We start from the raw sequence: 26,863 nt of genomic DNA, 5'->3' as shown, positions 1-26,863 counted from the left end.
AGCATCTCCATGGGGTTCATGCCTGGGTCGCAATTCTGCTGAATTCAAGTTGTTTGGATACAGAAGACACAGATGTTTGTTATTCTCCTGAGTCCATGCAGAATAAGCTTCTATAGAGAAGGGAGGAAAGCTTTTGGGTAGGTGTGGTAGAGTGGTGTGATGCTTTATAGAGGATTTATTGATCTTGCATGTATCTGACAGGAGGAAGGAGGTAGCAGGGAAGGTTGGTTTGCTCAAGGTAACCAACTTAAAGTCCTGTTTGCAGTTCTCGCGTGAGTCAGCAGTCTTCGATACGCTCTGATAACTTGAATGAAAATAGCCAGTCCTCTTGTCATAAGCTTTGAAGTAAAATCTTGATAAGGAATTATCTAGCTTAAGCATGGTGGGGGTTTTTTCCCTTCTTGAAGAAAAGCTGCTGCTGGAGTCATAGAGCCAGACAAAGAAAGCCCAACCCAGCACTTAACTGACATCATCCCTGTTGCATCTGTGCCTATAATAAAGCTATAGGAAAGCAGCTGGAGTGCTTCCCAGTATATAATATATGTCCTTCTACCAAGCAATGCGCCGTGAATTCCTGCCAGATGTATTTCACTGTGACATATTAATTTCTTTGCTTTGAATAGCGTGTGGCTGGGGATAATATACTTAATGAAATATCGGAGCGAGAAACAATGCAACATAAAATAATGCTTTTCATTTGAGGAGCTCAGAAATTTTGTAGTAAATGAAACAAATCTCCAAATCCCAGCCCTGCATCGATGTAGAAGGTGAGGGTGGCTGTGCTTGGACTGAAGGTCTTGGATCTGGGTACTTGAGGAGGAGCACAAGGACAGGGTAACCATGTGAAATGCTTCCTCGGAATATTCTTCCCGACATGAAATATCTGAAGCTCAGGAGCTCCCTAAACCTGACATGGGTTTTCACCTCAGTTTTTTTTGACCATTCTTGAGCATTTTGTTGGGGAACTGTCATAGTCATGAGGTCTTCCTCCTGTGGGGCAGTGCTCAAGGAAAAGCTCAACGTTGTACGTAACATTAGGATGTGCATCCCATAAACTTTTACCTGTATTAAATGTCACCTGCCATTTCATTGCCCAGATCCTGGCTCTGAGGGTCCTCTGCATTTCTTCATAGTTACCTTTGGTCTTTATGTTGGAATAACTCTTAACATCTTGAAGGGGAGTTCTGAGTTTGTTAGAACCAATTGCTGGAGAACTGAGGACCGTTAACTCTGGAACTGCTTTCATTTGGGGCTGGTTGTGGGATGTTGTCGTCTTGTAGTGATTAAGTTTGAAAAATTGGCTGTGCAGTTGATGTTTCAGCGCTGGAGATCTGTGTTCTGTGGTGTTTAAGAATACAAGAGAAACCGAAAGTGAGACTGTATGAATGAGTTGGCTGTAATACTTCATATCTGATGTCAGATACGGACATCACTGAAAAAGGTTGACTTGGTGGGTGGAAAAGTGCTACTGTTTGAATCCCAATGGGTTGAAAATCTCCTGGACAGGAGGAGAAAGGAGTTTTTCTACAGTTCACTGGCACAGGACTGTGGGATAATGAAACTAGGGCAAGGACCAGGTCCACAGGGGAAGGCGATGGTCATTTTATCTTAGCAGCTAAAATTTGAGCTTGTTGTGTACCACACACCCCTAAGAAGCTGATGATTCTTCCCACAGTCTGGATTTTGGAGCAGCTGTAGGAAGAGGTGAATTGAGTCAATACAAGGTCCTCATCCCAGGAGTGTTGGAGCAAAGTATCAGGCCTATCGGCAGTGTGTACTCTTGGATGGGCGCTGCTGTGGTAGTCGTGTGTCCCTTTACAATGTGAGAGAACTTGGAGCTTGTGACCACTGAGTAATCAAATTTTTTTTGACCTTGATACTAGGCAAATCATTGTCTTTCAAGAGTAGTTTTGAATGTTGCTCAGGAAGGCCTTTGAACTGACAAGAGAAAACGGCCTCAAGTTGTGCCAGGGGAGGTTTAGATTGGATATTAGGAAAAATGTCTTCGCCAAAAGGGTTGTCAAGCATTGGAACAGGCTGCCCGGGGAAGTGGTGGAGTCACCATCCCTGGGGGGTATTTAAAAGACATGTAGATGCAGCACTTAGGGACATGGTTTAGTGGTAGACTTGGCAGTGTTAGGGTAACAGTTGGACTTGATGATCTTAAAGGTCTTTTCCAACCTAAACAATTCTACAATTCTATGACAAAGGTGGCATTTTCCTTTTGGTTGGAGTATGCCTTTAAGGTGATATTTTAAAGTGGGTTTTTTTTTAAGTTAGCATTTTATGCAACTGCTCAAAATCTCAAAAGTTTTAGTTCTCTAACAACGTCTAGGAATTTATATGTATGGGTAGGTCAGTGTTGGGAAAGTCAAGGGGTGTTTTTCAAAGTCATGGTTAGCTGAATGATGCTTTCCCTAAAAGTTGGCATGAAGTATGCAAACATGGAAATAGAGACACTAACTCTTAAATAAGTTATTTGGTAATATTAAGCAATAAGGCTGTAGCAACTTTTCACATGAGAAGAATGCCACTATTGATTCAGTAGGCTGTCTGGTATGTTGCTCACAAAATACTGATTTTATTCTCTGTAAAATACACTGAAAATCAGAGGGTCTTTTTGAATCTTTGCTGATTCAGTCAGGGAAAAATTAGCAAAAGCTTGAGGTGCTGTGGGTAGTTATGTCTGAGTAGAGAGGGGCCTGAGGTGTGAGTAGTGTTTGTGTGTTAAACACTTATTTATTACAGCTTTGGTGTGTGAAAACCCTGCTCTCTTTTCAGATGTTGGTTGGGAATCATCATTTGCCTTGTTTAAGGCAATTGGTATCGCCACTTGAGTTACTCCATTGCATCTCATAGTGCACATCAACTGGTTTTCAAGGATCCCTGCCAAGATAAAACACCTAATCTATTTTTGTTTTGGTTTGGTTTTTTTTAGCATTTCTAACATGATGACCTGACAAGATATAGGACGGTCCTGACTATGCAGCACAGGTACTGATGGGAAAGGATCCAATATGAGTGTAAATGATGTTGGAGGAAGACGACGCTTTGAGGATAGCGAGTACACGCTGCACATATACCCCGGGAGCATCGCAGAAGGGACTATCTATTGCCCCATCACCGCCAGGAAAACTTCCACAGCTGCCGAGGTGATTGATTCACTCATTAATAAACTTCAGCTCGAGAAAACAAAATGTTACGTCCTTGCCGAGGTGAAGGAGTTTGGTGGGGAGGAATGGATCCTCAACCCTACGGACTGCCCAGTCCAGCGCATGATGCTGTGGCCTCGCATGGCCCTGGAGAATCGCATCAGCGGCGAGGATTATCGCTTCCTCCTGCGGGAGAAGAACCTGGACGGGTCCATTCACTACGGGAGCCTCCAGTCCTGGCTGCGGGTGACGGAGGAGCGTCGCAGGATGGTGGAGCGTGGCTTTCTTCCCCAGCCACAGCAGAAGGACTATGATGACTTGTGCAGCCTGCCGGACTTGAATGAGAAAACGCTCCTGGAAAATCTCAGAAACCGCTTCAAGCAAGAAAAAATCTACACCTATGTAGGCAGCATCCTCATTGTTATTAATCCGTTCAAGTTTCTACCTATTTATAACCCCAAGTATGTCAAGATGTATGATAACCATCAGCTGGGAAAGCTGGAGCCCCATATTTATGCTGTGGCAGACGTGGCTTACCACGCCATGCTTCAGCGGAGGAAGAACCAGTGCATCGTGATTTCGGGAGAGAGCGGGTCGGGAAAGACGCAGAGCACCAACTTTCTGATTCATCACCTCACCGCCCTCAGCCAGAAGGGATTTGCCAGTGGAGTAGAACAGATTATTCTTGGAGCTGGACCAGTGCTCGAGGTAAGATGAAAGCAATAGTAGCGTGGAAACTTTTTAACGGTGCAAAAAAACCCCCAAAACCCCAAGTAGTTGGGGTTTTATTATACTAGTCTGGGTTTATCTGATAAACACTGATAATAAAGTTACAACAGTATTAACAATGTGTTTCTGCCTATAGAATCCTACGGGCCTAAGAGAAAAAGGGAAAATAAAAGTACAGCAAATGACTTTCTGACAAATTTATTAATGCTCTGTTTTCACTCAAGTGTTTTTTAATACTGATATATCTTGGAGATTTTTCAGTTAGAAAATGGAAATGAAAAAGCCTTTCTTGAATTATTGGTAGCCTTTCTTGATAGTACATTGAAAAGAGAGTTCATTGCACACAGTATATTGATAGTGTTGTATTTATGGAGTTCCTGTGCACTCGGCTTCATTGAGCTGGGGAAGAGATCAAAGGTAACTTTCATCGTTGAAATTTTATTTTCTAATCCTGAGTACTTTATTTGCCTGGTGCAATTAGTTACTTTATGAGGACTCTTCCTGTGTATGAAAGGAGATTAGATGAACTGCATCATTAACACTGCAGGTATGAAACTCTAAAGAGGAATGCAAGCATTCATGAATTAATTTGCTTTGAGTTTGCCCTGTAAGTCTTTGAAATGGTTTTCCTTAGAATGGCCAGTTTTGCTTGTTAAAGAGTTTTGTTTGTCAAAGCCTGTCTGCACATGTGACGTGAGCATCAGCTTCAGCCGTGCCGTTGCTCTTATCTGAAGCTGTGGTACAGAGAGGTGACTCGATGGCTGTGTTTTCTTCTTTTAAATAGAAAGTGGCTTCAACTAAAGGATAGTATAACTCATGGATTTGGGGGGATTTGTTTCCTATTTTGAAAGGGTTTTTTTGGCAGTTGTAGATACCTGCTCTTTGTGTCTATATTCCATTAACGAGTCTGAGGACTTGGTCGCCTTCAGCTACCAACAGAAGACTAAGAATCAGAGGAAGGACTAGTGCTCATGGATGTCTCGGCTAAGGATAAGTGAACAGCTTCATTTTGCAAAGCCAGCAAGTTTTTTTTTCTGTTTTCACGTCAGATAGAATCATCTGAGCTCATTTAATCTGGAGTTATCAAATGATTAAAGTCATTCAGGATGGGCTTTGCCCTGAAAAGCAGAAAAGCTGTGTAACAAACTGAAGGTAAAGAAATTAAAAAGGCTTTTTTTTTTTGACAGTCTGCATGAAACTGTGTGTAATACTTCCAAAGCACCCAAGTGGACTCCCTGTTCTTGCACTCACCAGTGTTTCTCCTGTTGTGCAAGAGATGAGGGAACTGTTTCTTGCTGCAGTTGATGAGAAGGTGTCAGACCAGGTCTGTTAGTCTGCAGTTAATGGTTGTTACTGTGGTGACCCAATGAGGTGACCACATTAATTTAAGAAAACTGGTCTGAAAACTATTGCATTCCACCTCCAATCCTGTTATTTATTTGAAACATTGGCATGCCTCTTTGGTTTTTGATATGCTTTTTAGCGTATCTTGTTGGATCAAGGTCCACTTTATAGTTCTCTTAAGTAGTGTCAGAGAGAGCATCTCTGTCTAGCTTAGGTGTCCAGAGGTGAAGAAGAGAGATCTCCATGAAAGAGAAGGTAAAAGAAGGTTTTGGGAATTGCTTTTTTCCTAAATTCTGCCTTTTTCAGGAATAGGTAAAACAGTCCAGTTGCAAAACAGTCCAGTTGCAAAACTGGCTGGGCATCACTCAGCCCTTAAATGAACTGTTCCAGCTACTTGAAAGATTAAACCTTTCCCTCTCCCACCCCCCAATACAGACTTACAGTCACTGCTTATAGTCAAACAAGCTTGTGTGCAGAGGCAAAAAATAGAGGATACCCATGAGCTGCACATTTCTTTGCTTTTCTTTCTCTGCTTGCTGTTATTTTACGCTATCAAACGGGGAGAGAGGGTGCAAGCGATTTCAGGATGGTGTCAGCTGAAGATCCCTGGTTATCAGAATCCCTGTTGTTACCCCTGTGTTTCAGGATCTGAAGTTTAAGGCTACTTGCCTGGCTCTTGGGTGGAGGGCAGCACACAAAGGGTTTACGGATAATGCTGCTCTGGGGACGGCCACTTCTCCCTGGGTGCTGTTGCGTGTGTTGGGATTAGGTATAGGGGAGGGATACACTAAGCCTCTTTGCTTTCCTTTCGCAAGATCTGCAGCTGTTTTTAAGGAAAAAAAACCCCAAAACTGAATCATATCTCTTTTCTTTTCTTTTCTTTTTTTTTTTTTTTTTGCTTTTGGAACAGAAGTTTGCATTCCTTCGCTCTAGCAGCTGGTCAGCCGCTGTTGTGCTTCTCCAGCTGCCTCCAGGTCTCTTGGAGAAAGTGAGGGTAATGCAGAATTTCTTCTGCTCTGCCAGCACCAGTCCCAAATAGTCACAAATCACGCAGGCTTAAAGATAAAATGTGCATACTGCTGCTTTGCCTTCCCTTCTTGAATTTTCCTCAAAAGGGGGTATATGGCAAAGGGTTGTGTTACCCTGCCACCCGTCTGCAGATTTGACCTTTTGATTCCTTGCATTTGTGGTTGAAATACACTTTTTCACTTCTCTCTAAGTTTAGATGCCAAATTTGTGCATTTTTTTTTTTCCTCTCTTTCTTCATTCTTCTCCCCTCCTCCAGATACCTTCTTTGATCCCCTTGTTTTCCCTTGTTTAAAATTAAATTATGTTCAGCTCAGGCTTGTCTTCTAGGAGGCAGTGACATACCTCTTCATGCTGTGACTTCTGATTTAGGGAACGGGATGCAGCAAATGAGAGTTTACGCAGATTTGTGAACCTCTTTTTCTTTCCCTGCTTGCAAAGCATCTCAGGTAGCACAAGCCTTTGACCCGAACCCACCCGTTCCTGGGAATGCCTTTGCAGTCGTGCTTGCATGGCAGGAGTGGAAGTGGAGCAAAATTAAGATTTTTTTTTTTTTTTTTTTTTAATGCACCTTTGCTGTTTCCCTAATTGATCTTTTTTGAATAGCCTCAGGCTATAGTTTGTGATTTTTTTTGGTGGGTTTTTTTTTTGTGGGTTTTTTTTTTTTTTTATTTGTTTGTTGCACAAGATTCCTGTGAGCCTTGTATGCACTTTTGGGGACAGCCGTCAAGGCAAGCTCTTTCTGCCATCTGAACGTAGTAATATCATCTGGTAGTTGTATGTAGCAGCGACTGCAGTTAGAGGTGTGCACTAAGACTGAGCATGTCCTTTTAAAGTGTATTTGACTTAAGTCCTGTGGATTTTCTTTCTCCTACAGTGTGATTTAATACACCGGCTTTTTTTGTAGCAGTGCTGCTTGGAGTGGTTGCAATATGCCTTTTTTGTTTTGTGGTAAATGATATTATAAAATATTTACATATTACTTATTTGTGATAAATATTACATAAATACTGTACTTATTTTTCTAATAACAAGGTTCCAATTGATTTAAAAAGGTGATTTTCTTGATTTTTTTTTTCTGTATTTTCCCCATTTTCTTATAAAGCACTTCTTTTTTCCACCCCCCCCCCCCCCCCACCCCCCCCCCAGAAGATTGCTTTTTCAGCAGGGTATATGTAGAGCTGAGCTTATCAAAATTTTGTGTTCTGGCTATTTAGTTTCAAGACTGAGGTTCTCAAATTCAATCATTTTATGTAGTTACCAGAGGAAGAGTTGCACGTTCTGCAATTCAGTTCTGTTTCTGATACACTTCATGCAATATTTCAGATCAAAATTTCATTATGCTCAGCTTGATGCTTCATCAGGGCCCCAGAGTGCATATCTTTGCTGCCATGTAGGTAGTTTGTTTTTTCATTTAGATGCTAACCCTGGTATTATCTAGGAAAGCACTGAGGAAGCGTGCTGGTCAGGCAAATGCTTTACTCCAACAGTTGCATTTTTTTTTTTTCAAGAGTGGAATAGGAGGAGCTTCCTATAGGCAACTTTTGCAGACCCTGAAGCGTTTCTACTTCACTTCTAACTCCAAAATCCACAATTAAAGGTTTGCTCTAAAAAACCCCAAAATGTCATTATCACATCATTTCCAATTGAGGGTAGTGAGACACTGGAAGAGGAGAGAAGTTGTGGACGCCCTGTCACTGGAAATTTTTAACCTGACCTTGAACAAGTTGAACAATCTGATCTGGTAGAAGGTGTCCCTGCCCATGGTAGGGGGCTTGGATCTTTAAAGGTCCCTTCCAACCCAAACCATCCTCTGTGATTCAATTAGTGGACTATCTGGAGAACTGTGGCTTAGCCACAGGGCTATTTTACCCCATAGGTTAGGTAACTTGTTCACATGAACTTAGAACACTGTTTTAAGACTGTGTTTTCTCTTTACTTAAATTAGCTAGAAACATCCAGATGAACTTCATATTGGAGGCCCAGCTTGTTTTCATAGGCTTAAACCTTTAGAGGTGGGATGTTGGTGTGCTGCTTGCCAGCCCTCCCCGGAATCATCACCCTGCGCTGGTGTGTGATACAGCACAATGAGCATCCTCCTCTGTTTGGTTCAAAGTGAAACATAGAGCATGCTCTGGCTTTCCTGGGGAGGTTCGAATGCAAGTTAATTTATAACATCATGTTACATTTCTTTTTTCAATTCTCAGCAAAAACGCAGAAGTAGCAAATTTCTCCCTGGCTCACATATGCCCAAAGGTCCCCAGACAGGTATCGGATGAGCCCAGATCTAAAGGAGTCTGCACCAGATCATTTTATCATCTGTAACTTTCTCAACATCTCGTTTGTCATAAGAAGTACTGCGATGGCAACTACAAAAACCAGACATGTTTTCCAAGCAGCTGTTTACATGCATCTTCAAACGTCCCAGTGGGGATTTCTCAATTGCTATAAAAAAAAAATAGCAAAAAGAAATGTTTCTGTGACAGGCTGAGGAACGCTGCTGGTGGCAGAGGGTAGCTGTTGCTGTCCTTCACAGTTGATGTGCATCTGCAGCATCTATGCCTGAAAAAAAAGAGTTGATTGCTTGAATTGCTTTTGAAAAAACTAGCCTTTTTGTAGTGGTGGAATTGCCTTTTAATTTCTGGAGCAATATTACACAACATATGTGTTTTGCTTGTACGGGGAAGTTATAGCTTCAATCTTAAGGTCGAGAAGTCTAAAAGCTGTTATTTTTCTTTTTTTTTTTTTTTTATAATCCTGATTGTTAAAGGAAAATGTAAGCAGCAACTGAAAGATATTGAGTTTTATTTTATAGACTTTGCCCTGGTAACGTACAGCCTCCTTCCCTCCTTTTACCGAGCTGAATTAAGCTCCTGCAACAGCAGCTGAAGAGCTGGCCGCTGTTAGGTGTGAGTGAAAATGATACTGCACTGCCAAAATTTCAGTGGATGCTGCTGAACGTTTCCAGAGTAAAACAAAGAGCTATTGAGCAGAGTTTAAAAAAAAAAAAATAATCAATTAACTAGAAGAATCGAGCATGTCCTGGACTTTCAGTATATTTGAGTGGCATCAGACAATGCAGAGGTGCTAAAGCTAAATATGCATCCATCCTCCACTGCTTCTCCCAAGAAATTTGGCAGGATGTGTGCAAGACCTGTAGTAATCCCAGGTAGGACCCAGCTCTGCTGGCAGATCCCACCCTGTTAACTCCTGCAGTGCATAGCCAGGGTAAGGCAATGCTGTTTCTATACAGTAACTTATGGTGCAGTCATTGCCCTGTGAGAAAAGGCATTGTCAAATCCAACATACTCATATTTTTACTTGGAACAATACTAATGTGAAGTAAACTTTGAGTATATTCTCTTTTCCCTACCCCTATTTGGAACATTATTAATAGGAGGTAAAATCTGAATATATTCACATTTTTTTCTTCCTACTTGAAACAGTATTAATGAGATGTAACCAAATTTTCATTAAAATGGACTTTAAAAAAAAAAATTATCTGATTTAGTTCATGATGTTCAGTTTCCAATACACTGATTTGGAAGTAATTCGGTTGTGTCATGTGGCTCTAGAGGTTTTATATCTGAAAAATGGGTTATATGAAGGGGAGAGGGAGTACTGGTTGTTCTACTCATTACTGGCTTTTGATCATTTTTAACCTACAATATATACAATTGTTATTGATCTCCTGTGTGGTCTAAGTTTGGGGGTAGGTGTTTAATGCAGCAGCCAGGATTTTTTCGCCTTGCATTCTTCCCTCCCCAGTGCATGGAAAGGTTAGAGAGGGAGCAGTGCACAGAGATTATACAAATGATGCCTAATGTGGGAAGAATTTGTGCAGGCCTCCGCCGGCAGCAGTGACACAAAGGAGTCATACAGCAAGGCTCATGCACCAAATGCTTTTCACCAGCCCTTTCAAAATGCTGTTATTCTTCAGCTGGCGATATTTTACAGTTTCAGGCTCTGTATCAAGTAGTGTCTTGTTCATCCGTTTCTCTGATGCTGAATTATTCAATATTTTCACTGTAGAGTCTTTCTGCAATATCCAGATTGGCTGCATCGGTAGCTGAGTTTAATATTATTATTTTTCATTATTAGCCATCTTCAGCAAACATTTCATTCCCCTAAAGTCCAGTTTATTATGCTTGAGTGACAAAAATTGTGATTTCTGACCTGGGATGACTGCAGGAAAATGGATTGTCTATTAAAGCAGGTTTATGCAAAGCTGCATTTTTCTGCACCCTTAAGAATTAGCAGCTAAGCTATTTTGTTTCCAGCAGGGAAATGCTAAATAAAACCTTGCCTTTGCTGGGTGAAGCACTTGCCTTACAAGGAGCATTTTATTGAACCTACACATCCAATCATCCCATCTTTTTTCCCCTCCCTCCTTGCCATCTTTTTTTGGGGGAGTTGTTTTGTTTTGCTATTTGTTCTCATTCATACTTTTCCATTTTTATCCCTTTCTTTAGTTTTCTTTCACTGATCTTTTAGGGTTTCACTTTTCCCTCTATTGATCTATATCTAGAGATCTACAAAATCTAGATCTAGATATCTAGAATCTGGAGATCTTGGTTTTGTAGATATCTGGATCTTGAGAGATCCAGACTTTACGGACCCCTAGATAACTGGGTATCTTGATATCTAGATTTTATAGATATTTATCTCTATAGATGTCTATATATAATATAATGTTGTATTGAGCCTGACCCAAGCAGGGGCCATGCATTTATGCTTGCATACAATCATCGTGAACTCAGATGCTGCTCAGCATTATAAAGTATTAGAGAAGAAATTACTTTCTTAATACCATTTTTTTTAAATCTTCCACTGACTTATTGCACCAGTGTATCTGTTGTTTGATTTTGTAGTATGCTCTTTTTAAAAACTTGAATATCAAGGTGCACATTTTATAAAGCATGAAGGAAGGACCTCTTTTCTGAAAGCTTTTTGTTTAATTTTTCACTAGATATATTTATCAAATAGTGTAATGATAACGTAGCACTCTGACGTAATGTTTTTGATTAAAGATTGTGCTGCTACTGTCCACTAAGGCTTCCATGAGGACTTAATATTGATAAGAGGTAAATAAAAGATTATTTACCCCTAATGTGCATAGTTAATATAGCACTGTATTTTTCTAGTCACTGAATGAGAAATTAATGCTCTAGTAGGGATTTTGTTTCTTTCCCTGTCTCTCCTGTCTCCCAGTCAAAATACAGATTTTGGTTTTTTGACCGTTTACTGAGACCCTTTTGACATTTTTCGTGGCTGGGAAACCCATATCGGATTTTATGCACTGGGCTTGGGTGCTGGATGGATGCCAGATAGGTGCAGTGCTGCAGCATGGTCGCCCTTGGTGGGGAACAGAAGAGCCTGAGAACAAGGAGCCTTTGTAGGACAGGGACTACACCCAGCTCTGGTGGTAGCAGTTGACAAATTTTGGCTTTTTAACGGTTTCTGCTATCCCCGTGGCTTTTCCAGCCACAAAACGTGAGTGCTGTCCACTGAACATCTCTGGTGAGAGCATTTTGTTTTGGTGCCCAAGGAGCAATACCCTCTCGTCTGCTCAGGGACAAGGAGATGGTGTCTTATTGAGCTCTGGGAGTTTGAACAAGTTGTTTCCCAAGGCAGCAAATAAAATTTTCTGAATCTGTTCTCAGTGCCTTCAATGCAAGATGTGTTCTCTTCTTATTTATAACACAGAAATTATGCTTTATAGCACAGGAATTGTTATTGTCACTTATTTTATACAGTGGAGAGACAGAGAAAAAGTTAATGGGTTTTTTCCCTCTAATGTCTCTGGTGACTGTTGGTATATACATAAATCTAAAAGAAGAGATTACTTCTGGAGTCGGTGCATGTGGCTGGTGCTTGCTCCTGTGTCTTCTCTGTTTTCCTGTATGAGTCTGGATGGATCTGTAAGCATTGTATTTGTAAAGGGACTGAAGTACCTAGCTGTCCTTGATGGGAATTAAAGATATGCGTACATTATATATGTGCATATACACCCTATATATGTGTTAGCAAGCAGTTCTGCACAGCAAGGAGCCATTGTGTGCAGGGAAGCAGCCAGTGCCGAGGCCCCATGTGCACCTCCAGGGTCTTGCTGTGGGCGAGCTCCCATCTGGTCCTGCAGCAGAAGACCTCAGTTGCCTACAACCAGGATTTAGTTTGAATTGCAGCAGTTTTGGGGCATAGAAACTGAAGTTGCTTTAGTGGGAGGGTCAAGAGGTTCCCTTTGAAGACCTCCTGAGCCAACTAAGGCACTGTGGCAATGCAATGTATACACCTTATTTTTCCATATGCTTCCTATAAGAAGAGAGAAGTCAACACGTTCATTGATGACTGCAGGTAGAGCATGAGCATTGGTGTGAACAGCGATCATCGTTTAGGGTTGTATCAACACAGATGTCCAAACCCAAGAATTGCTGAGATGAGCAGTGTTGACCATCCCTTCTAGAGCTTGGAGAAGATTGTGTTTCTTTGTGGTCCTAATGTCTGCCAGATATAAAGAAGCTTAACCAAGTGCCTTCTGCTTTGACCAAATAGCTTTGCCAAATTCAACAGAAATCAATTAAAAAAAGTAAGGCAATATAGCAAAGCATAGGCAGATAGCTGCTCCAGAACGATGATCAATTTGTTCAGCCTCTAAGGTTAAATATTATATAGAAGTTAAGTTAGTAGAGTATGTGGCATCGGGTGATGGAGTAATCCTTCCCCAAACCCATATTGCACAAGTCTTACTGAAGCTCACGGCGACAATTTGAGGTAGGCAAATAAAATCATTGTTTCCCGTGTTTGCAGAAAGGATCTGTGTTAACTGCAACAGCTGATTGCTGCACTTTTATTCGTTTAATTAAGATGGGTGAGGGATAAACGTTGTGCAGACAGTTGAGCCTTTGGCTTTGTCACAGTGATTGGGGATTTGGACTTTTATGGGCAAAGGCTGAAGTAAAGAATATGAAAGGACAAGCTGAATTTTAAGACTGACTTCTTTCCATTGAGTTTAAAACAGCACAGCTATCTTGCAGATAATTTATTTTAGGACATATAAAGCATTCAAAAAAAGAAAAAAAGATGTCCATTTTGCATCAGCGTGAGCAACAAATTAAGGAAGATTTATCACTTGGGATGATTGGTGCTCAATATGCATCACTGCTTGCTACTGTAAAGCTTCCCAATGTAGGTAACACCACCTCTGTTTTGTAGAGAAGAGCCTTGGAGAGTGAGGTGGTCCTCCTCTGCGCACAAGGATGGCTGCGCTCAGCCAGATGAAGGCTTCACCTCATCCTTCATCCCACCCCTGGGAGGATGTTAAGCAAGGCAGGATGATGCTTCCCTGCCAGTCCCACCACTTTCAGTCATCTGTGGCTCAGGAATCTCCTAAATTGGTGGTGATTTCTGACTAATAAATCTGGATGTGTTTTTTGGGGGGCAGCTTGACTACATGAAACTTGTGATGACCGCTGTAAGTTATCTTTGTTCCAGACAGCACCAAAAAGCATGCTGCTTGCTTTTTGGCTTACACCTGGATGGCTCTACCACTTGCTGCTAACCCACTAAGGATTTTCATAAAAATGCATCTTATGGCTACGTGAAAGCTCAAGTTTTTGCTAGGTCTTAATGACACCATTGATAAAATGAATGACGTCTATGTTCTATAGCTGCCTACACTGGTGCTTGTCAGCTGTGGCAAATCTCTGCTGTAAGAGTGGAGCATTTTTGAAAGGATATGTTTCTGTTTTCAGGAGTCCTGACCTGACCAACACCCATAAGTAAAGCCAGAATAGAAGAGGAGGTGGTACAGTATTGTTTAAGAATCAAAACAATTCAAAATTTAGCACAGCACAAGCCAAATCAGGATGGTTGGCAGTTATGGAAAACCATTATTTACAGTCATGAAAGCAAATTGTCTCAGTTATTTCCATTATAAAAGGTACCAGGAAACCATATAATCCACTATAAAAGAAGTAGGGATCTGAGTAATTGTGATTATTTCTAATTTTAAGCATTACTGGACATAATTTAATGCTTTTGCATTTAGCAGGATCGTTAATTTGATGTGGACCAGTCCATGCTCTTATGGGCAGACTGGTAGCAGGATATAATGTAGCAGTTACTGAGAAGTTCCTATTAAAATACTTAAATGCTAATGCAACACACTAAGAAAATATGAATTTTGAGGGGGGAAAAAAAAGAAATACTTTTTAAAAAGACCTTTTTAGAATAAGAAACTCTCTTTAAAACTGCCCACTTCCCTCATTACCACTTCCAGGAAAGTGAGGTTTTGAAGGAGGAGAACACACATCTCTGAAAAAGGAGCATGTGTACCAAAAAGTGCTGGGCATGAGTCTGACTTTTTAAAATTAAAACAAGAAAAGAAAAAAGAAAAAAAAAAAAAAAAAAAGAAAAGTTCAGCAATTTCTGGCCGTAATGCAATAAAAAAATCTTACTTCTTTGCCAGCGTTTTCCAGATCTGTAATATCCTTGTGTTTGATAGGAGGGAATAGGAACAGAGAAATGGGATTCCTACACAAGAAGGTTGTGGTAGGGATCAAAGATTTACTGGTTATCCCAGAGTAGGCAGATTTACTTATGGCTTTTAATTGGGAGAAAAATCTTGGACAAGCTGCTGTGTGAGGGATGCCAAAGGAGAATGAAAGCATGTGGATAAAAATGCTTGCATCCAAGGTAAGGGTAAAATGTTAAAACTTTCATCTGCTTTATCATTGAGGAAATTGTTTGGAGAAATGGCAGGTTTGGAGAGCAAAGGTTTGGCAGGGTGGGTTGGAGTGGGAGCTGTGTCCCGAATATGTGATGCTCGAGTGTTTTCCAATGCAGAGCAGATCTAATCTTGCTGGACTTAAGCAAAGCATCTGATGTGCTTGGAGAAGAAACAAAAAAGAAGGGGAAAAAAAAAAAAAAAAAAAGAGGGAGAAAAAATAAGAGACCAAGCAGATTTAATAATATGAAATGTTTTTTTAGGAATTACTGTTTTCTCTGAATTTGGAATATTTTAAGTACAGACTGGTAGGTGTAAGGGATAGTGCTGAGTCTGTCCTATGGGAAAGTGTGGGGTTCAGTTGGGAGTTTTCTTCTTATCTTACAAATGTCATTGTGAAATTGAATTATCCTGTAATTAAGGAGATCCAGAAGATTTTCCTAAAGAGTAAAAAATTCTGGGTTTTGTTTTGCTCACAGAATAGAGGTAGAGTGGACTGTATCTGGTGGAGCTGGGGAAGATTTGGGGTTGCGTCCTTAAAGCAAACTTCTCTACAAGGCTTATATCCACTTCTTCATCAAAAATAAACTTTGCAAGCTTTAGAAATACACTTCTACAGTTTAATTTAAGGCTCTGAAAAATGTGAAGTTGGAAGTATTGGAGTTTATTTCTTTATTGCCTAGGCTACGGCTGCAGAACTGGTGATGCTCAGAGGAATGTATTTGAATTATCAGGCTGTACTCTGCATTTCTGGGCCAGAGTTTTCTTGGTATTTGGAGGCCTCTGGGATAGAGGTAACCTTGCCAGCAGTTCATAAATTTGAGCCAGGCTTTTTTACCTTAGTCAGGAAATTCATGTTTGAGCTTTATTTAAGCTGGGATTCACAGTGATCTAATCCCAGCATGCTGCCAAACCCAACCTGAAATATTTTTTTTTTTTGGCATTTTGTTGCTCTTTTTTTCTTCTAACCTTCGTGTTCTGGATCACTCGATTCCCTCTCCATCACATTTTTTCCAGGAGATGTTAATCAGAACTGGATGAATGTATGCAATCACCCTGTAGAAAGCCTCTCTGCTAATTGCAGGCGTGGCGATGGCAGCAGCAAGAAGAGGAGCGGCCGTAACTGCACGCACCGCTCTGCTGCGTGCGCAGGACAGAGCTGACCTGCTACGCAGCAGGATGTGCTTTCCAGGAAAAATTATAACGAGTAACTATTTTTAATTTCTCCCAATAGCAGTTAGAGGAAATCTCGTGGTGGTATTTTGCAGGTGTTGGAAGATTACATGTGTGTGTACACATCTACACACACACGCACACACAAATCTGCATTGCAAGTGTCATAGAGAAGTCCAAAATAATACCTAGAATAATAATATTATAATATATAATAATATATATACACAAAAAAATCTGCATTGCAGGTATCATATAGAAGCCCAAAATAATTAATCAAGTAAAACCCCGCTTTGTTCTCTGGATCGTGGCTTGGCATGAAGTTTAGCATCCTCCTTGTGAAAAGCATTATTTTAACTTAATTCTCAAGCTTCAGAAGAATGCATGTGATAATACAAGTTTTTTGCTATGGAAGAGCATATCCGTGATGAATACTTAAAATATTTTGGACTGTAGTTAGTAATGGAAATTTGTCCAATATTTTAATTATCGCATCTGTTAATGAAGAGGTGAGGTGTGTTATTTATTGCTTGTTGGGTACAAATGGCCCTGTTGAGTAACTGGAGATGCTACTCCAGTACATAGGTATATAATTGGGAGTTGAAAAGGATGTCAAAGCTAACTCAAAATTATATGTATTAAGTCAGTTTTAAAGGAGTTGTTGTGAATCCCCCAAAACAGCAGCTGGTCAATACTGGGCTGATGATCTCTAATTCCCAGTGTGGTCCTTGGAGCAGTGCTGTCAGCATATGGGTTGTCCATCTACAAACCTGGACTGGGCAGTGATTTTTGTGTGGCAACTGGAGCACAACAAGGCTTATTTTCCCCCTTCCTTTTCTTTTTCTGCAGATTGAAGCAAAAAGTAACCTGTTCCTGCATCCTCTCTTAATTGCCACCGTATGTTTGCTTTAAATCAGAATGCTCTATTGCCAGAAGTTTTAGATTAGCATTAAATGGAGAAAAAAAAATAATGTTGTGGAGAGTGCAAAGACCTTCAAAGACCTTTCCTTGCTTGTGCAGTATGCCTAAAGATTCAACAAGGCAGGTCATCTGCCGTTTCTTTTGCCCATACATACGGCGAGTCAGTTCTCAAATCACCCATGATTTACTCTTACTCCCCTTTATTTGCATCACACTGCTGCTTGAAATGATAAATAACTCCAGTCCTGCTCCTCCACTTCTGCTGCAAATCACATAAATGAGGATGCGTGTTTAATTTTGCTGGTGATACACGCGGTGATACTTCCTAAATTGCCTTGTGTTCATCTACACAGACTCCTTTTCTTTTTTAATACTCTCAGTGCAACAAGTGGGCATCCAAGAGCTGGTAAACCTGGATTAATCCTGGGTTTGGGCTGCTTCAGGAGGGATTACAAACCATAATATTGGCATTGATGCTGCAAGATGGGAGCAAAGCTCTCCAAAGTGCTTACGCAGCACAAAGAAACTTTGCTGAAGCTTTTCGACTCACGTGCTGCTTTTCTACTTTGGGCTGCGAAGGAGAAAACTGTGGTTTCTAGAATTACATCACAATTATAATATTTGTAATAATAGAGATGCAATATAAATAGCCTCATGGCAGAAGGGAAATATATGGGTAATGAATGGGTGTGACCTGCCTGTTGCTGTCTTGGTTTTTCTTTCTGGTTTGTTCAACCCTTCCCTCCTCTATAACATCTGGTTTTCATCTGCTACAGGAAAGCCAAATAATTTCAGTAAAACTGGGAGAAAACATAATGCTTTAAAAAAACCCACCATATTGATGTTAGCCTGGTTTTCAAGTGGGGTTATTAAATTTATCAGCCTGGGTTATTGACAGAGTGGATGCTGACTTGCAGGCTCGAGTAAATGCATCATCTGATGGACAGCACAATTAGTTTAACGAGGTCAGAGCACCGTGTTTTCCCTTACAAGGGTCTGAAATGATAAATAATGTGAGTTGAATTATGCTGAATTTTGGTGCATCCCCCAGCTGATGTCTCAGCGGAGTGCTGAAGCACAGAGGCCGTGTTGCTGGTCGTAAGAGCCTTGTTCCAGTGGGACCGACTGCTCAAGGGTTAAGCAGGCAGCAATATCTGCATCGCATTAGCCTGCAACAAAGATGCAGTTCCTAAATTGTCAAGTACTAGATGCATTGATACAAAATAAATATATAATACAGAAAATATGTATAGAAAATAAATATAATGTATGAGATATAAATATAAGATAAATATATACATGAGATGTATAAATATGAAATAAAAATATATTACTTTCTATCTGCTCCTCTAACTCTGATTAAGGTTGTCATTTAGGCTAATTTTAAAGTTTAGAAGTAGCATAGGTCAGTGTCTGCTTAATCTCCCTCACATTAGCAGCCCCCCTTGACTAAGTTTTTAAATTGCACTTTATTGATCGTCATGCTTTTAAAGAAGTCTGTAAGCTCTTATCGAGGGCTTGACGGCCTGCAAATGGAGTGTTTGTCTTGCTACAAACAGTATTGAACCCAACTCGAGGAATATTTACAAATTTTTTTCAATTTAGGTCGCAAAACCCTTGCAGATCATTAGATCATCTGCTCCTGCCCTCTCGGGTTTTTTTGTTGCTGTGAAAGCTTCATTAAGATATAATTATGAGTAAGGAAAATATTTCTGGTTTTCCATATTAATCACATCTGTTCGGCAAGAGAAATGTAGCTGGGAGAAGATTATTTTTGAGTAACTAGGTTGTGTTATCAGCTAGCTTGAGGCATAAAGGATCTGTGCGAGCAAGTATTGAAGTCTATAGGAGCCATAAGTTTGCATTTTGAGTTTAATGGTTTATTGTAATATTCGTAATGTTTAAACTGCTTTATGGTTATCACATCAAAAGATCTTAAGCGCTAATTTTTCCACAGTTTAATTAAGTTTCTAGCTTTCAGCTGATAATTCAAAAAAATCTGATACTTTGAGAGAAAATGCTGCGCTTCCATTCATTTGACTTGATTCAAACCACGCTTGATTTGACTTCCCCTCAGACTGCCAGATCTACACTTCATTTTGCTTAAGAGCAAAATTTCTTCAGAAAAGGATGCGTGATTGGGGTAGAGCGCTTGCAATTGCTGACAGCGTTTTCAAAAGAAATTACAGAGGCATTTTATTTTTCGCTCCCATCCTATTCCTCACCATCCGAATCAGCTCAGTTTCATTTTGTACATCTTGCTGTGTACCAATGCCAGGAACGTGGTTAAGAGGATGTGAAAGGTGAACAGTTCAGTGAGTTGATACTTAAACGTGTTGATAATTCAACGTGAAGATTTTCCTACCTTTTGCTACTTATTACATGAGTTATCTTTGATGCATTTGTTTTCTGAAGTGGCACTGGAAGAATTGCAAATGTGGTAATAACCCCAAACCGTATGTTTTTAGACTGGCTCAGGATCTTCCCTCTTGAGAATAGGGTTCCCCATGTATTTATGCCACACGTCCCAGGCAGCAGCAGAGTATAGATGGAAACCTCTTCAGGTGATGTTGATGCTCAGCACTGTTTATCTTCAAAATTTGATTTTGGAATTCCTTAGCACCAATTCCATCCTTTTTTACTCTTCTTTTGTACAGAACCTGATAGCGTGGGATTTTTTTTTTTTTCCATCCCTTGTTTCAATTTCCATCCAGGTTTTAATTATTACAGTGACTTTAGACTAGGCAGCTGATGAATTTTCAGTAGTTCCCGTCTGCCTGGATGTCATCCAAAGAGAGAGACGGGGAAGAAACAGCAGAAAAAAAGAGATGACCAGGGTAATAGCCTTGCATATCGGATGCCGGAGGCCGGGTGACCAAAGCCTTCCTGCTGAAATCCGGCCAGCACAAGGTAGGACAATTGTGCTGCTGTTCTCTTTGGGAGTTATAAACAAGAGGATGAGGCTCAGCAAGAGAAAGAAAGGTTTCTTTCTGTATTTTTTCTTTTTGTCAGTTTTTTAGCTTCCTTTTCCATTCCTCCTCCTCTTCCTGAACTGCAGGCAGAGCTATTTAGAGAAGAAATGCTGTTTTCACATGAGTTTATTGAATCAGCAAGTAAAATACTATGTTAAAAAATTAAAGAAATACATTTAATACCCTCTCTAAAGATGCGAACAACCCCCTCCTTAGCTACCACTAATGATATTTTTGTTTGGGGTTTTATAAAGCTGCTTAGAGTGAACAAGCAGAAGCAGCATCCCCACCTTTCCCATTTGGGATAAATAGATGTGCTCCAGCAATTTCTGCTACGTCCTGCATGCATCTTTTTATACAAAAAGGAAACAGAATAATAAGCAGCTTAAAAAAAAAATAATAAAATTCACATCATCCCAAATGAACTGGAGTGGCCAGGCTCCTTGCTTTAACCCCTTTTTCAGGATGATGCATTCTTAATTATTTAAGGGAGGTATCTCTCAGCTTTATCCCCATAAAATCTTTCAAAATCTCTTCAAGCAATGTGTGTTGAGACATTTTGACTATACTCTGACTATACTCTGACCACTTGAGCAGTCATCTCCTTGGTGTTTTCAGCAGCTTCAGATTTGGGTGGTGTATAATGCGAATTGCTGTCTGTCGGCGGTAACTTTATAGCTCTATGCATGGAGTAAAGGTTTTGGAAGTGGATAATATGCAATGAAGACAGTGAGAACTGGATCTAAGATACCCTCCACCCTTTTTTTTCCCCCACTAAAATGGATGCCTCCACTTATACACACTCTGATTAAAATAATATAAACAGTCATCTCAGTAGTTCTGCCTTATTGAAGGGAGATTCAAGACATCAAACCTATGTGTTTGGGTGTGTTCTTGTCTTGTGTTCTTTACTGAGAACACAAAAATTATGTCTTGGATCAGACATCATTAAGTCGTGTTCACCCTCTGGAAGCTCTATATCACGTATGGGTTATATGGGACATAGCTGGGAAGCTGGGGTTGTGCCTCTGGACATCGCGCTTCTGCCCTTGGTCCTGCAGAGAGGGATGCTCCGGTGGTCCATCCCCACCCCGGGAGCAAGTGCAGGAGTGCCATCAGCTCCTTTTCTTGCAAATGTTGGTTCTCAGTTAATTTTTACCAACCAAGCGTAACTAGTAATGACCCACTCTTTATTCTGATGTGTTGCTGCCTGTTAGGTCACCACCCACTTCCAAATAATAGATGAAAATGTGGTTTTATGTAGGTTGTAAATTATATATTGCTGCTCAGCACAGGGAGTACTTGTTTTTCCCCTTCCTTTTTCACATCCCTGTGCTCCTCTGGTTAAAGATCCTTTTCCCCCATTGGGTTGGTTCAACTGATGAATCTCTTGCTAAATTCAGAAAAAATGCTCTGAATTTGTACTTGAGCTTTGCAGTTTGTCTCAGCGTGGCAAAAGACATGTACTCAAAATCTTGTTGGGTTTTCCAGCTATTCCAGTTAGTCTGGTTAAAGATACTATTACCTCTGTCTACAAAATTTCTCGCTTCTATCTGTATTTTGTCACAGCTACTATACCAGCAACAGGCTGTGATTTTCATTTATTTACTATATATTTAGTTACAGAAGAATTACCAAAAGGCTTAAACACACTGTAGTGTTTCTTCAAAGCCTGAAGGAAGAAATGCTGGTCCCAACTTTACTGTTGTAGAGCTTGCAGGTTTCTTACAAGGGGAGCTGTACACAGTTTGTTTAATTACAATGAAGAGGGAGCATGGTGCCTGAATATCTTCAGAGTGGGGAGCAATCAGAAAGGCTGTGTGGTGGCAATTAAACAGAAAAGATGTTAAAAAAAAATTAGATGTACAGTATCTGTCTACTGGAAACCACCGCTTCAGGAAAACAGAAGAGAGAATTTAATGAGCGTGTATTCTAACAAAGCATTGCTTATTTGCATGAAATTAATTGGAAGACAAAGTCTGCTGTCACTGTTTGCTCTGGCAAGCAATGCCCTTGGGAATTTCCCAAGTGTTATCTTCTGCATTTCTCCTATCAGCTGTGCAGAGTCATAGCATGAAATACTTGTGCACAGCTCCCAGTGCAGCAAACAGAACATCGCTCGTTTATTCTGAGCAGGTCACCATCTGTCCATCGAACACACACCTTTTTTCTGAATATCTTAGAGTTTAAATGCAGTACTGCACATACATGTTATTCTAGTGTTTGCTGTATTCTTCTGAAAAGTAAAAAGGTTTAAAAAGTTGTTGTTTCCCAAAACGTTACATACAAAGACTAAAGAGATTGAAGTTCAATGCTATTAAATACTTTTGGAGACTTAATTTGCACTGCAGTTCTTAGGCCCCCTCAGCGACACAGCATCCTCCTCCTGCTTCCCTGCTGCGTGGAGCTCTGGAGATGGGCTCATTTGTGCAGCAAAGTGAACTCACATCTGGGAGGACCCCGGCTTCATTTGCTGCAAAATTTGACATATTTGTATTGCAACTGATGGAGGGAGATCCCAGAAGGAGGTTCAGTGGCTCTTAGATGCAACTCTAAAAATTGGTACTGCATTCCTTCCTCTGGTTTGCTCCATTTTGGGTCAAATCTCCAAGGCAAAGTGTGTGGTTTGTGCAGGCTTTTTCACAGAATCATCTCGGTTGGAAAGGACCTTGAAGATCATCTAGTCCAAGCGTTAACCTAACACTGACAGTTTCCAACTACACCAGATCCCTCAGCGCTGGGTCAACCCAACTCTTGAACACCTCCAGGGATGGGGACTCCACCACCTCCCTGGACAGCCCATTCCAACGCCCAACAACCCGTTCTGTAAAGAAATACTTCCTAATATCTAGTCTAAACCTTCCCTGGTGCAACTTGAGGCCATTCCCTCTTGTCTTATTGCTCATTACTTGGTTCAAGAGACTCATCCCCCCTCTCTGCACCCTCCTTTCAGGGAGTTGGAGAGGGCCAGGAGGTCTCCCCTCAGCCTCCTCTTCTCCAGACTAAACCCCCCCAGTTCCCTCAGCCGCTCCCCATCAGACCTGTGCTCCAGACCCTGCACCAGCTCCGTTGCCCTTCTCTGGACACGCTCGAGTCATTCAATGGCCTTTTTGGAGTGAGGGGCCCAAAACTGAACCCAGTCACCGAGGTGCGGCCTCACCAGTGCTGAGCACAGGGGTAAGATCCCTTCCCTGTCCCTGCTGGCCACGCTAGTGCTGATACAGGCCAGGATGCCATTGGCCTTCTTGGCCACCTTTTTACTCCTTTGTGTCTGAGTACTTGAAGTCTTGCAGTGATATTGGATGTATGCAGCAACCATAAAAACTAATACTTGAATGTTGTTAACAATCCTGCCCATTAATGACAGGTATACGGCCTCAAGCTACATTTCTTAATACATACATGAAAAAATTGAACAGAATGAAGGCGCTTTTGAGTCTCCATTTCATGATGTCTCTTCCTTGGCCAAGAAGGACAATGAAGAGCTGCTGCTCATCCTCATGCGAGGAGAAGGAGCCGCAAGGTCTCTGCATCCTCGCTATGCCAGCCAGCACATCCGCGCGGGCACGCCAAGGGTGGGCTTGGTTTGAATCCTGCCCTTTCCGGAAAGCAGGGGGACACACTCCCAACACACTGTCCCAACCACTCAGCATTTTGCAAAGCTGGTCCAGGAAAAGGTGGACAACAGAAAAATGTCTGCCTTGGTTTTGCACAGTGTTTTCTACTGTGTGGAAAGTTGGAGTACAAAATCTCAGCACATTTCCCTTAATTTTATTCATTCAGGGCTTTCTTTTTTGTTGGATTTTTTTTTTTTTTTAATAAAAAGGAAACCCAAAGACTATTCTTGGAAATACCATTCTTGGCAGTATTGGAGAATACTGTGCAAAGCTAAATAGGTGATTTTAACAGGGTGGGCTTTGCAGTGAGAGCTCATTCTCTGTATGGAGACCTCTTGCATGACAAACTGAATTAAAACACCATGCCAGACTCGTGCCACGGGGCATCGGCTGGTTTGCGCTCGTGTTGCAGCTGTTCCTTTCGTTGTAGACAGCGGATGGTATGGTGTCATATTTACCCCTGGCTTAGTAACCTTTTTCAGTTTATAGCAAACTTCTCCATCACCTCAAAAATACCCACATTTAATACCTTTGGAAAGGTGACAAGCAGTACCTCTTAAATCGTCCTATTTTGCTTTACTGAATGGCTGAAAATACACGTTCAAGCAGTTGCATCCTCTCCTAAGACAAATGCCTGATAGGAATACATTGATTTTTGAGACTTCTCTTTTGCTCCCTCAAAATAATCAGTGCCAGTCATTGTTCTTCCTGGTGCTTATCAAATATTCTGGTCACTGATAAGATTTTTTTTTTTTTTTTTTTTTATGCTACGCATTGGTCCAATGAGATAACTATTTTTTTTCAGTGCCTCGGTCTGGCTCTTGCAGGTGTTGTGGTCCATTCCAGGTACTTAATAATAAGCATTTTTAAGCTCTCATTTTCCCCTAAAAAGGGGAAAAGACATTTTTATGGATTGATCAGACTGCTTATGACTACTGAAACGTTGCAAGTGCTGAAAAACATCAGCCCTGCAGAGTTGCTGTGGTGTAAGTGAGTAATCTTAACTGTATACAATGCATGGAAATTTGATGCTGCAGCTTAGTAGTGCTTGAAATTTTGGAATTGCATCAAGAAGAGTTGTAGATTATTTATATAATCCTGCAGAAAAGCAGGGAAGGGCTGGAGACGTGTATATTCACGTTTAACCTTGTCCTTACTCGTGTGATAGTTTACATGGCAGAAAACAAATGTGGTTTTTATTGTGTTGATTTAATGGCAGAGCTCTGATTTTTTTTTTTTTTTGAGGGGAGGGTGTGTATTATTTTTTGTCTGTAACTAGTAGAAAGTAGCTGAGGTCTAAGAGGAAGGATAACACAGGCAGAAGCCAAACTGGGTCTCGTATTACAGTGGTATGTTTTTGTTGCTGCTAACGTGTTTTTGTTTTTCTTCATTACACATATTTCTCTTGGGAAAAGCAGGAAAAAATATGTGTGTAAAATATACATGAGGGCTCTGTGCCTCTGCTAAGAGGTTCCAGATGGGAGGCGTTACGGTAGGGACACTTTCTCCTGCCTTTTTGTTTGTGGCATTGATTTTGGTGACAAACTGGAGGAAAACTTGTATCGAGTCCAGAGCAGTGAATGCTTCAATTTTTTTTTGTATTTGTTGGGCTATCCAAGTATGCAGTGGGAAGTTGAAACTTTGTTTCTAAACATTTATTGCCCCATCTAGAATCATTATATTCAAAAGAAAAAAGAGAAAAGTAAAAGGGGGGGGGGGTTGGAAGGGACTCTGAGAGGCCTCCTCCAGGGGCTGGAGGGTGTCCAAGGGTTGTACACCAGACCAGATCCCTCTCCCTAAATTAGAGGCTGATGGGGGATGGAAGCTGGTGGAGATGCCTCTCCAAGGGATGAGACTGCTGCCGATGAGTGATGTTTCGCTTTTATGCTAGGCTGGCTCTTGGCTCCAGCTGAGGTTGTTGCTGTGTTGGAGATGCTCCTCTACAAGAAGATCTCCCCAAACTTTAATGGCTTGTTTCCAGACCTACCCTTGGGCTGAAGGTCCACAGCTCCACCACCCGAAGCAAACGGTGGCGCAGCAAGAGCTGCAGCCTGGGCTTGGGCGAGCCTTCAGCAATACCAACCTGTCATCACCAGCTCTTAAAATAAGTGAGTCACAGCTTCAGCAAGTGCTTCCGAGTGCTACTAGAGCCATCAAAAAGCAACAGTGGAGGTTGCGTATGGCAAAACATGTGCCCTACAATGTTGTCCTAAGGGAATCTAGTCTCCTGCTTGAATGTTTTTGCATAATGAAACTATGTCTTTAAAAACAGCACTGGGTTTGGGATGTTGTGTGTTGTATCATTTGAAACATCAATGTTTCCAAGACATTAGGGCAACGAAGCTGGTGCAGGGTCTGGAGCACATGTTGTACAAGGAACGGCTGAGGGAACTGGGGATGTTTAGTCTGGAGAAGAGGAGGCTGAGGGGAGACCTCCTGGCCCTCTCCAACTCCCTGAAAGGAGGGTGCAGAGAGGGGGGATGAGTCTCTTGAGCCAAGGAACAAGCAATAGGACAAGAGGGAATGGCCTCAAGCTGCGCCAGGGCAGGGTCAGACTGGCTCTTAGGAAGGATTTCTTTGCAGAAGGGGTTGTTGGGCGTTGGAATGGGCTGCCCAGGGCAGGGGGCGAGTCTCCATCCCTGGAGGGGTTGAAGAGTCGGGTCAACATAGCGCTGAGGGATCTCGTGGAGTTGGGAACTGTCAGTGCTAGGTTGCACTAGATGATCTTCAAGGTCCTTTCCAACCGAGATGATTCTGTGATTCGGTGAAGACAACACACTTCTGGCCAAAAAGACCCAAACCCCATTACTTTTGGAAGGATGTGAAGCTGTGGCTGGGCACTGCCATTCTACAGCTGTCTGTAGTGCCTGATGCACTAAGAAGTTATGGGAGATGCTTTGGAGGCAGCACTTTACCCCTGTCTTCTTCAAGGCACTGAAACACGTGGATGTTTGTCTGGTTTTGGAACTGGAGAAGCCATTAACAGTGGCTTCACAGCAGGTGAGACATGAGTGGTCAACAGCTTTGGAGAATCAAAAGGCTCAACCTTGAGAAAAAGGGTGCTGTGTATGTTGTCATCTGCTCAGCTCAAGGGCACTAAGTCTTTATTTAAAGGAAAACGGCTGCAGTTCTGACACACTGTGGAGTTATTTCTAGCAATTACAGAGAAGTATTAATTGCAGTATCAGCTGGTTTTGATGCATT

General features: G+C 41.3%; 1 protein-coding gene across 9 annotated transcripts in view; it reads left to right on the top strand.

The window, feature by feature from the left end:
• MYO9A (myosin IXA) overlaps nucleotides 1–26,863 on the top strand; it is a 189,299-nt gene that overhangs the window by 31,663 nt on the left and 130,773 nt on the right. For all 9 annotated transcript variants that reach the window (XM_074837279.1, XM_074837280.1, XM_074837282.1 and 6 more), the window contains exon 2: nucleotides 2,939–3,860. In XM_074837279.1, coding sequence (XP_074693380.1) covers nucleotides 3,018–3,860 — 843 coding nt within the window. In that variant the 5' untranslated portion in view covers nucleotides 2,939–3,017. The remainder of the gene's footprint in view (nucleotides 1–2,938; nucleotides 3,861–26,863) is intronic.

Source organism: Strix aluco, chromosome 12 (assembly GCF_031877795.1).
Source record: "Strix aluco isolate bStrAlu1 chromosome 12, bStrAlu1.hap1, whole genome shotgun sequence".
Taxonomy (NCBI): Eukaryota; Metazoa; Chordata; class Aves; order Strigiformes; family Strigidae; genus Strix; species Strix aluco.
Note: the sequence above shows the minus strand (reverse complement) of the source record. Positions and strands in the feature narration are given on the sequence as shown.